At 50.0% G+C, this 12,391-nt stretch overlaps 1 gene segment (V, D, J or C); it reads left to right on the forward strand.

Moving 5' to 3' along the window:
- Nucleotides 1-8,067, forward strand: part of LOC101146757 (T cell receptor beta constant 2-like) — a 112,979-nt gene extending 104,912 nt beyond the window's left edge. The window contains 5 exon segments of the C gene segment in view: nt 2,841-2,886; nt 6,364-6,750; nt 7,266-7,283; nt 7,427-7,533; nt 7,825-8,067. Of these exon segments, the coding sequence occupies nt 2,841-2,886; nt 6,364-6,750; nt 7,266-7,283; nt 7,427-7,533; nt 7,825-7,851 (585 nt within the window).
- Nucleotides 8,068-12,391: the final 4,324 nt, after the last annotated feature.

Below are 12,391 nucleotides of genomic sequence, written 5' to 3' on the forward strand. Positions count from 1 at the left end.
CCATTTATAGGACTACACCACACAGTCTTCCCTCTTTATTGCAACACATACATGCATTCAAAGATGCGTGTGTGCATGTATGCACACGCATGTATATATGTTTATATTTACACACATGTACACACATCCACTCATTAAACACATATCCCTGTGATGTGTTGTTATCAACTTCCAAGAAAATTAAGATACCCAAATTACAGTCACCAAGAAGCGTATCTGTTCACAGAGCAACTCAATCATGAACAGAAAGAGCCAAACGCAAGTCCATGCTTTGAAAGAGCAACATGAACTGCTTACTAAAATGCAGTCAGAGAGTGGCCCTCAATTTCTCACTGGGATAATCAGCAAAGAGTCTGAGAAGGTGGCAATCTCTTCAAAGGAAGAATTGGTCTCAGTTTTTCACTCTAGAGAATGGCCATGCTGGTCAGAGGCATGAACAAAAGCCCTAATGACATGAATAGGTACCTCTGGGTAGGCCCGTTTAGCTGGTTGCAAGGTTCAGAAATGGGAGTGCTCAAAATTAGCGCTGGAAAGGCAGGTTGGTGCATGCCACTCTGGGAATAAACTTACCTCCATACAACTAGCATGGAGCCTGCACATGGTGGATGTTCACTAAACACCTGTGGAGTAAATGAAGAATATGGAGTTCAGAGATCGTTCAGGAAGCAACGGAACAAAGGGAAATTATAGAGGTTTCTGGATTGTTTGTCCTCCTGTCATAAGGTGCCATCAACTGTTCTGTGGATTTTCCTATGAGCTGCCTGCCACCCCTCGCTCCTCCCACCCACTTCACTATAAATGCCAGTCTGAGCAGGTGGGCACAGTGAGCCCCACCAGGGAGACCCAGTGACATAGATGGTCTGCTCAGGGTGATGCATGTTCCAAGGAGGGACCTCTCTGCCCCCCACCGTTACCATCACTGTGACTTTCCCCAAGCCCTTCCCATTTTAATTCACTGCCTTTGTCTTTTCCAAGCCCCACACAATCAGACTAACCTCTGCCACCTGCGCTTCCTGCCTCTGCCCAGTGGTTGGAGGAGGGGGACTAGCAGGGAGGAGACATTTTTGTATCATGGTGTAACATTGTGGGGACTAGCGGGGGGGCACGATGATTCAGGTAGAGGAGGTGCTTTTACAAAAAACCCTGCTGCAGTAAGCATCCCCACCCAGCCCAGGGAATGCAGCTACCAGGTGGGAAGAGTTCTCTGGGGCTGGTCCCAGCTGTGGTCTTGCAGGGTCCCCCAACCCAGCGAGCACCTGTCCATCTCCCTGTCCAGACTCAGCTTCCAAGGAATAAGAAGGCCAAGACAGCAAAGTGGGATTATCACTCAGCACTTTTAATAAAACTTGTTCTTGACAAAGTAATTGCACATGCATTATTTATTAAGAACTGATGAAAACCCTGAGGGAAAGATATTGTCCCATCTTTCCGATGAGGAAACTGAGATCAGAGAGGTTACAGGTCATATAACTAGGAAGAGGCAAGGTCTAGCCTGCAACATCGCCCAGCTCCAGCCGTTCCAGTACCACCAATGCCCCTTCAGATTTCAAATCCACTGTGTTGTCCCCCAGCCAAGTGGATTCTCCTCTGCAAATTGGTGGTGGCCTCATGCAAGATCCAGGTTACCGTGTCCAGCTAACTCGAGACAGGAAAAGATAGGCTCAGGAAAGAGAAGAAGGGTGTGCCCTCTCTCTGCGCTAAGGGAGGTGGGGAAGGAGAAGGAATTCTGGGCAGCCCCTTCCCACTGTGCTCCTATAATGAGCAGTTCTTCGGGCCAGGGACACGGCTCACCGTGCTAGGTAAGAAGGGGGCTCCAGGTGGGAGAGAGGGTGAGCTGCCCAGCCTGCACGACCCCAGAACCCTGTTCTTAGCGGAGTGGACACTGGGCAATCCAGGGCCCTCCTCGAGGGAAGCGGGGTTTGCGCCAGGGTCCCCAGGGCTGTGCGAACACCGGGGAGCTGTTTTTTGGAGAAGGCTCTAGGCTGACCGTGCTGGGTAAGGAGGCGGTTGGGGCTCCGGAGCGCTCCGAGAGGGCGGGATGGGCAGAGGTGAGCAGCTGCCCCACTCTGAGAGGGGCTGTGCTGAGAGGCGCTGCTGGGCGTCTGGGCGGAGGACTCCTGGTTCTGGGTGCTGGGAGAGCGACGGGGCTCTCAGCGGTGGGAAGGACCGAACTGAGTCTGGGACAGCAGAGCGGGCAGCACCGGTTTTTGTCCTGGGCCTCCAGGCTGTGAGCACAGATACGCAGTATTTTGGCCCAGGCACCCGGCTGACAGTGCTCGGTAAGCGGGGGCTCCCGCTGAAGCCCGGGAACCGGGGAGGGGGCGCCCCGGGACGCCGGGGGCATCGCAGGGCCAGTTTTTGTGCCGCGTCTCGGGGCTGTGAGCCAAAAACATTCAGTACTTCGGCGCCGGGGCCCGGCTCTCAGTGCTGGGTAAGCTGGGGCCGCCGGGGGACCGGGGGCGAGACTGCGCTCGGGTTTTTGTGCGGGGGTCGGGGGCCGTGACCAAGAGACCCAGTACTTCGGGCCAGGCACGCGGCTCCTGGTGCTCGGTGAGCGCGGGCTGCTGGGGCGCGGGCGCGGGCGGCTTGGGTCTGGTTTTTGCGGGGAGTCCCCGGGCTGTGCTCTGGGGCCAACGTCCTGACTTTCGGGGACGGCAGCAGGCTGACCGTGCTGGGTGAGTTTTCGCGGGACCACCCGGGCGGCGGGATTCAGGTGGAAGGCGGCGGCTGCTTCGCGGCACCCGGTCCCGCCCTGTGCTGGGAGACCTGGGCTGGGACCCCAGGGTGGGCAGGAGCTCGGGGAGCCTTAGAGGTTTGCCTGCGGGGGTGCACCTCCGTGCTCCTACGAGCAGTACTTCGGGCCGGGCACCAGGCTCACGGTCACAGGTGAGATTTGGGCGTCTCCCCACCTTCCAGCCCCTCGGTCCCCGGAGTCGGAGGCTGGACCGGAGCTGGAGGAGCTGGGTGTCCGGGGTCAGCTCTGCAAGGTCACCTCCCCGCTCCTGGGAAAAGACTGGGGAAGAGGGAGGGGGTGGGGAGGTGCTCAGAGTCCGGAAAGCTGAGCAGAGGGCGAGGCCACTTTTAGTCTTTTTTCTGGGGTGTTTAGAGAGAAGGTGAACGATGGAGAAGGAGAGGATTTGTTAGGACTCTGGGAGAGGCGAGACTGGAGAGGACGGAGGGAAATCCTGGTTTGGGGAATGGGTAGGAGTGGGGGTAACTGCTATTCGTAGGCAAAAAGAGCTGAGCGGGCTGGGAACAGCGCGGGTGGGCAAGGGTCAGCACTGCGGGCAGGCGGGTGGGTGTTAGGGGGCAGAAATCCGGCAGCCGAGGGTGCAGTAGAACACAGAAGAAAAAGCCTGCCAAACAAAAGTGGAACAGAGAAGCCAAAAAGGGAGATGAACATGAGTCAGTGAAGAAAAGAATGAAAGTTTACTGTTTAGCAGTGTGGATCTCTAATCCGACTTAAAACTCCTTGTTCCCGATTCCTATTCCTCCTAAGCCAGAGATCCCTGGGTCCAGGGTGAGGGCACGGCATTCATGCTTACCCATGGGCTGGTCAACAAAGAGGTGCTGACCTGAGAATAGGGCACATAACCTCAGCCACTGGGGTACACTTACCACCCCCGCCCCCATGTGGCTCCCTCCCCTATCCTGAAATCTCCCTTAGCACACTAAGTATTCTAGGTTAAACAGCCCAGATGTTCAGGGAGTTCATTCGCCACAAACACACATTAAAATGCAGACATTTTTGCCTGTGAGATGAGGAAAATTCTCTGGAAGATTTAGGCCCTGAGAGCTGAAAAGGGACCCTAAACATTACCTGGTGACAACTGCCCTGAGGCCAGAGAAGAGAACTCACAATATTGGTATATTAACCTGTACCATTTGTAGTTAGGCTGTCATTAAGCTGGGTGTAGTGGGGCTCAGCTACAGTGAAGCGTATCCAGAGGAAATGTGGGGTTCCTGCAGTCAGCTGGGGCGCCGAAAAGACCCAGACTTTAGAACAAGATAAAGGCTGAGTTGGAACCTCTGGTTCTTTTGTGATGTGGTGACCTTGGGCAAATTAATGTGTGAACCTCAGTTTCCTCAACTATAAAATGTAACGAACAATACCTACCACTTACTATTGCTGTGAAGAAGAAAAGAGAATCAACATGTACAGTGTACAGATTATTGATGTAATTCAATGGTTCTTTTCCCCATCCTCCTAGGTCACTGGGGAGACAGGGGGCAGGGTCAGCCCAGTGCCAAAGGATGGGCAGGATCTGAAGTGTGGAAATGGAGTAAGGCTGTGTCTGTGTCAGAGGTGGGTTGGGAAGATGTGAGACAAACATCACAATTTTGCCTAAGGTGAATCCAACCCACAAGTAGAGCACAGGTCAACAGCAGCTCACTAGTACACATACTTACACCAGACACTCACTAGTACACACTCACACCAGAAGCTCATTCGAACACACACACCGTCAGCTTGCTAGTACACACACTTACGCCAGAAGCTCACTAGTACACACACTTACTCCAGAAGCTCACTAGTACACACACTTACACCCACAGAGACAAGCCCCACACCACACGGACTCACAAATGCAGAAGAAGAGTTGACCCTGCCCTCATGTACAGATAGTATGTTGGTGTGTAGTGAAAGGCGGCTAGTGTTCGCCACGCCTGTTGCATCAATAACTATTCCACAGAACAGCATACATGGTCAAGGAATATTTTTAATTTTTACAATGAGGACTGAGTGTTTGCTAAATGAAGAAATCAAAGGAGTACATTCTGGAGGGCTGGTAGACTCCCAGAGCCAGGGTTTTTGAGATGAGAGTGAAAATAAGCAGGCTGAGAGCAGAAAGAAAGTTCTGCAGATAGAAGTTAGGATATTACCACTTCAGCCCCAGCCCAGCCAGTAAAGATTTAGAAGCATAGTAGTTATTAGCAGGTAGGAGTTGTGGGGAGGAAGGGAAACTGACATGATGGGAAGCAGGACCAGCTACAAAATTTGCAGGACCAGCTCAAAATGAAAATGCGGGGGCTTGTGTTAAATCTTAGGATTTCAACATGGTGACAGCAGAGCACTAAACCAAGTAGGGGGCCCTTCTAGCAGGAGGCCCCATGGGGACCCAGGAAGGAGGTCACATCCATACAAATGTGAAGAAATGTCAGAGTAAATTTCCTCCATTGTCCAGGAGATTCGGAATAGGTTCTCCTAAGACTGATATTTCTTCATTTTAATAGAGTTGCTCAGAAATGAAAAATAATCAATGGGAAGAAAAAGAAAAAAAAAAGATAAGATGAGTAGGAGGGCAGCTCCAAAAGAAGTGATTCAGCGAAATGAAAGGGGCCCTCAGGGATTGAAGGGGATGAATTTACCTGCCATCCCTAAGAATCTACAAAGGAGGTGCTCAGGACAGAAACTGTATCAACACAACTAGTAGCAAGAAGTTACTCTGATGATATCAGATGTTTATTTGGGAAACTTGCTAGTAGAGAAAGCTATATATAATATTTGGATGCAAAGGGACACAGAAGGTTGAAGAGTCCCTAATTTTGAAATAAGGGAAGATGACTATCTGTCTGAGCTGAGAAAACTCAGGGGTACCTGGAGGCAGAGTAATGGATAAGATGACTTCATGCACCACAAAAAGAAAAAACCTCACATTCTCATGAACGCACTGTAAAAGCAAAGGATGTCCTCATGTGAATGCAAAAAATAGGCCATCTGTAAATCTAAAGAAAGCCCCCAGTTCCAAAATGTCTCCCTCATCCCAGATTCCCCTTCATTCCTGAGCACCTTAGATTTGGTATAAATAACCTGCTTGGGAGGGGGCTTTTTGAATTCGTACATAATTTAACCTTCACACAGTTTCTGCAAAGTCAGAATGGTGATTGTTACTTCACAAGCAGAAAAAAGTGATAGGAATTTCTGTCTTAAAAGTCTTGTTGGTGGACAAAGGAAGTTCTAGGATTTGGATCTTGTTTTTTTGGGTTCCAATCCCTTGCTCCAGTTAAAAAACTACCACATAAAATGGTGAGAAGTAGGTAGGCAAGTTTTTATTGATAGAGAGGAAATCAAATAATGGCAATGGGGAGACATCACCTGGAATGTTAGGCAGTGCCTAACTGGGGGATGGACAGACAATGGGCAGTGCCAACCCATAGGGTGGATACAAAAGACAGGCAAGGAAGGGGTAGAACCATCAAAGAGGAATAGGCTGGTGACCCCAAAGCAAGGAGGACCTAGTAACATAATTGTGCTTCATTATGGTCCTTTCCCGGCCCTCTCTCTCACACACACACAGAGCCCCTACCAGGACCAGACAGCTCTCAGAGCAACCCTAGCCCCATTACCTCTTCCCTTTCCAGAGGACCTGAAAAACGTGTTCCCACCCGAGGTCGCTGTGTTTGAGCCATCAGAAGCAGAGATCTCCCACACCCAAAAGGCCACACTGGTGTGCCTGGCCACAGGCTTCTACCCCGACCACGTGGAGCTGAGCTGGTGGGTGAACGGGAAGGAGGTGCACAGTGGGGTCAGCACGGACCCGCAGCCCCTCAAGGAGCAGCCCGCCCTCAACGACTCCAGATACTGCCTGAGCAGCCGCCTGAGGGTCTCGGCCACCTTCTGGCAGAACCCCCGCAACCACTTCCGCTGTCAAGTCCAGTTCTACGGGCTCTCGGAGAATGACGAGTGGACCCAGGATAGGGCCAAACCCGTCACCCAGATCGTCAGCGCCGAGGCCTGGGGTAGAGCAGGTGAGTGGGGCCTGGGGAGATGCCTGGAGGAGATTAGGTGAGACCAGCTACCAGGGGAAATGGAAAGATCCAGGTGGCGGACAAGACTAGATCCAGAAGAAAGCCAGAGTGGACAAGGTAGGACGATCAAGGTTCACAGGGTCAGCAAAGCACGGTGTGCACTTCCCCCCCAAGAAGCATAGAGGCTGAATGGAGCACCTGAAGCTCATTCTTCCTTCAGATCCTGACACCTTAGAGCTCAGCTTTCAAGTCTCCCTGAGGACCAGCCATACAGCTCAGCATCTGAGTGGTGTGCATCCCATTCCCTTCTGGGGGCCTGGTTTCCCAAGATCATAGTGACCACTTCGCTGGCACTGGAGCAGCATGAGGGAGACAGAACCAGGGCTATCAAAGGAGGCTGACTTTGTACTATCTGATATGCATGTGTTTGTGGCCTGTGAGTCTGTGATGTAAGGCTCAATGTCCTTACAAAGCAGCATTCTCTCATCCATTTTTCTTCCCCTGTTTTCTTTCAGACTGTGGCTTCACCTCCGGTAAGTGAGTCTCTCCTTTTTCTCTCTATCTTTTGCCATCTCTGCTCTGGAACCAGGGCATGGAGAATCCACGGACACAGGGGCGTGAGGGAGGCCAGAGCCACCTGTGCACAGGTACCTACATGCTCTGTTCTTGTCAACAGAGTCTTACCAGCAAGGGGTCCTGTCTGCCACCATCCTCTATGAGATCTTGCTAGGGAAGGCCACCTTGTATGCCGTGCTGGTCAGTGCCCTCGTGCTGATGGCCATGGTAAGGAGGAGGGTCGGATAGGGCAGATGATGGGGGCAGGGGATGGAACATCACACATGGGCATAAAGGAATCTCAGAGCCAGAGCACAGCCTAATATATCCTATCACCTCAATGAAACCATAATGAAGCCAGACTGGGGAGAAAATGCAGGGAATATCACAGAATGCATCATGGGAGGATGGAGACAGCCAGCGAGCCCTACTCAAATTAGGCCTCAGAGCCTGCCTCCCCTGCCCTACTCCTGCTGTGCCATGAAACCTGAAACCCTGAAAATGTTCTCTCTTCCACAGGTCAAGAGAAAGGATTCCAGAGGCTAGCTCCAAAACCATCCCGGGTCATTGTTCATCCACACCCAGGATTCTCCTGTACCTGCTTCCAATCTGTGTTCCTAAAAGTGATTCTCACTCTGCTTCTCATCTCCTACTTACATGAATACTTCCCTCTTTTTTCTATTTCCCTGAAGATTGAGCTCCCAACCCCCAAGTATGAAATAGGCTAAACCAATAAAAAATGGCGTGTTGGGCCTGGTTGCATTTCAGGAGTGTCTGTGGAGTTCTGCTCATCACTGACTTATCTTCTGATTTAGGGAAAGCAGCATTCCCTTGGACATCTGAAGTGACAGCCCTCTTTCTCTCCACCCAATGCTGCTTTCTCCTGTTCATCCTGTTGGAAGTCCTCAAACACCATTTCCATACCCAGGCATTCTGGGTCCCCACTGGAGGGTTAGTCTGAAGGGCAATGGCTGGGCTTTGGAAAACCAGCAAGATGAGGACAGAGAGGAAGGCACACAGCAAACCATAAGCCCTTACCCAGTGCAGGACAGAGGATGCGGGCAGACCTATGGGTTACAATGTCTGGTCATTTCCCAATTCCAGATTAAGGTGTCACCTGTTATACCTTTATTTTTATTAGTGTGTAGTCTTAACACCTCCCGCTTCTCTTGTTTCAGGATTTGGGCTTAAAATTGAGTGCTACTCTGCATGTCTAGTTTGAAATACTAGAGAAGGCAGAGTTGAGACAACTGATATGTAAAGCCTGGGGAAGAGTGATTTCTCAGGAGCGAGACACACCAAGTCAGGAGCAATGGGATATAGGGCCCAGTGGGGGCTAAAGTGCTATGTTCAGAGTAGCCCTTCCAATGGGCTTCTTCGTTTGATGGATGGAAACCAAACCACTCCAAACACAAGGTGTTAACTGCTCCTACTTGGGCAAAGACAGTTATCCTGCCAAGGTAAATTCTGCATACAGGCTGAATGCATTGTGGTAAAACACTACATGGAGGAAGAGGAGGAATGCGATTAAAGAAAAGGAGGCCTAGAACAGTGAGAGGGGCTGAGAGAGGCCATGTCGAAGTTAGTTGAGGAAGACTGTCAGGGGAGAGAAGAGAAGTCTGAAAGCAGAGAAAGGTTGGGAAAGAGGAGGGAGCCCTTTGTTGAGAGCCTGCTTGCTTCAGGCCTCAGGCTGGATGCTGCTACCTGTGCTGTCTGCATCTGCACAATGATCCCAGGAACAGGTATTATTTTCCCCACGTTATAGATGTGGAAACTGAAGATTACAGTTCAAATTACTTATGAGTGGTGAAACCGTGGCATGTTCTGCTGAAGATGGCAATTCTGGAAACTTTTTCCAAGTAGTGGCCAGGATGGTGGGATTGCTCCTGGTATCTGGGTGATCCTAGAGCAGCTTCTCCCAAACTCCAGGCAGGGCCCATGGTAACACACTAAAGACACCTTAATGCCTTGGTGTCTTTGTTTCCCACGGCTGCTGTAACAAAGTACCACTGGTGGGCTTAAAACAATAAAAACGTATTCTCTCACAGTTCTGGAGGCTAAAGATACAACATCAAGATGTCAGCGGGTCATCCTGTATGACAGCTCAAGGGGAGAATCCTTTCCTGCTTCTTCCCACGTCTGATGGCTTCTGGCACTCCTTGGCTTGTGCCAGCATCGCAGCAATCTCTGCCTCTGTCTTCACGTGGCATTTTCCCTGTGTCTCTGCATTTAAGCTCCCCTCTCCTTTCTCTTTTCAAGGCATGGTCTTAGGATTTAGGGCCCACCCTAAATCCAGAACAATTTTATTGAGAGATCTTAACCAATTATACCTGCAAAGTCCCTATTTCCAAATAAGGTCACACTCCGAGTTTCTGAGTGGGCATGAATTCTGGGGGAACACTCTTCTTCCCACTACACTGGGGATCTTGGAACTGGAGAAGCGGGTTCTCTGGTGGCAGCTTGCAAAGACCAGGAAAGGATGTGCTCACAGCAGGGATGGGGCCCAGGAAACTCATCACATGCCGGTCATTTCCATCAGTCGTAACTATCTCTAGACTGCTCAAAATGCAGTATAGTATTTTGTTGGCTATTGTTGTTACATATGTGCTGGTTTGTTTGTATATTGGCTAAAAAAAGCCTAAAACAAAGGGGACAGGCTTTAGGCCCTAGACCACCATTCAAGCTTCCCACTCCTTAGACCTGCGTGGAGGCAGCAGGCATATCCTTGTGGCTCCTCACAAAGGTAGGACAGGAGGACAAGCAGCCGAGGGAACAAGGAAGCACTTCAGAGAGAGCAGAACTGTGGGGGCCAGAGGGCGCAGGCTAGGACTGGGGATATTGGAGGATAGTGGTTTGTGTGGGCAGAGCTGTGAGGGGCTGAGCAGCTGCAGTGCAAGATTAGAGTGGAGGTGGGAAGGGGGAAACACCTTGTAGAAGAAAGATAGTGTCTGTTAGTTTGGTGGCCATCATCTTGGGGACGTGGAAAACGGAGGCATTAGCAGGTGGGAGGATGTGGGAGGAGTTTCTTGTTAGTACCCTAGAGTTTGCAATCAGACCCAGGTGAATGAATTCTCCTGGAGGATAAAAGGCCATGTGAATTTTACCCTCTCAGTCCAGGGGACTTGACAGAGATGGAGAGAGCTTCAAGCTCCATCTGGTCCTCCCAACACCCTACTTGACCCAGGGCAGGTTCCTCTTCCCAAGTTTTTACAGCCATTTCCTTGTCTCTCTCAAACAACACCCCCAACATTCAGCACGCATGCACTGGGAAGTGAATCTCTTCTGCCTCTACCTGCCTTTTTCTCTAGAATCGAAGAGGATTCTTCTGGGCCAATTCTGGGCATCCTCTCCATTCTTCCTCAGGTAACACTGAGAAAAGATGAGCTAGATGTAGGGCAATCATATAACTTACTGTGAGAATTGAGATACCATTGAAAATGAAAGGGGCCACTAGCCACATGGGATGCTGGAACAAGAGGAGTAAACCAGGAATGGTCACAAGGCCCCTCCAGTGGAGAGGTTCTGAGGGAGTTTCTGGGTGCAGCATTATTCCTGCAAAGGGAGGTACTAAAGGGACTCCACATCAATCTGGACTTGTTGACTGGTTCAAACCTCAGGGCTGACCTAAGCATCATCCTATGAAGAAACCATGTGGACAGAATATAGGGCAAGGCAGGGACAACAGCATCCTACACAGGTGACACCCAGTGCAGAGCAAAGCATGCTTACTTATTGAAAAGAGTTACAAGAAAAGCATCTCTGGAAGAATGTCCAGGGTACCCCAAGTTCTCGCTGAACTTAGCATGGAGTAGCTCTTAAAGAGAAGAACTTCACCTGTGACCTTTACAGATTTATTTGGGAAATTGGAAGAAAAAGGGGGTCATCCAACTGGTTGCGTAATAAAATAACTTCTTTGTGGGGGAAATGGGATTCCCGTGAGCATCCCAGAGCCCCAGTCACCATCACTTCCTGAGAGGAAGAATCTTCCCATGAGCACCAGTATCCATAGAGATTTTCCTACTACTAGGCTCATTGCTGGGCCACATAAGGTTGGGGAGTGGGGATGGTCGGGAGCTGCTGGGAAATCCAAGAGGAAAAGGCTTTTTCTCTCTCGAGGGAGTGATTTCATAATAAGAGTTTGAGATAAGGGCAATGGATCCTAATAGATATTAAAGTCTCCATTTCCTTCCCTGAGCCATTTCCTCATTTTTCTTCTGTAGTGGCCCAGAAAGGAGGGGTGGAGATAGACTGATATCAGCCCCTAACAGTCTGTGTGACACACAGCCCCAAATGTCCTATATAGGAGAATCTTTGTGAGGTTTCTCTGGTTATAAATGAATGTGGGAATGGAATATTGGTGCTTTGAGACCTCTGTTGAAGCTGCATAGTGAAAACAAAAATGTGTTTTTGCTTCTTCCTCAGGTAACACTGAGCAAAGATGTCTAGCCGTATTTTCATTTAGGGGTGTTGGGAGATGCTGGTGGAGATCATGGGAATGGCTAAAACCCAGAGGTGAACTCAGCTTTGCCATGGACCCATGAGTGAATCCATTTTCTGCTTCTCTACTGACATCTCAGACTCATCACCAGGTTCACTTTCACCATGTCCTAGAAACTCCCCTATGCTATATAAGAAGACTCATAGTATAGAATGGCATGAAGCATGGCCAACAGTTTTAATCACAGTTCGTTTCCATTGCATGTGGCAAACTCCCATGGCTCCCAAAAAGCTGATTTCTGAGACTTGGGACCCCATAACCTAAGACTACCCAACCCACCTAGACTCAAAACACAACATATTCCCTGCCTTATTCTAGGGTTGAATGTTCTTTCCTCCTATCTGGAAGCCTTTCTTTTCTTTCTGTCTGTGTTTGTGAATTTGAAGTTCCTGGGTTCCTTAACATCCCTACATCTCTGCCTGTCCTTTTATTTTTTTTATTGTGGCAGAACTTATGAATCATCTCCCTCCAACAGACATGATATTTTCTATTCGCCATCCCCCTCTCCTATAGACTCAACTACATGCCTTTCTCTCCCATCTCTATCCATAGTCTTTATCTCTGCTGCTGGTGGACTCCTGAGAGGGC

Source organism: Gorilla gorilla, chromosome 6, assembly GCF_029281585.2.
Source record: "Gorilla gorilla gorilla isolate KB3781 chromosome 6, NHGRI_mGorGor1-v2.1_pri, whole genome shotgun sequence".
Taxonomy (NCBI): Eukaryota; Metazoa; Chordata; class Mammalia; order Primates; family Hominidae; genus Gorilla; species Gorilla gorilla.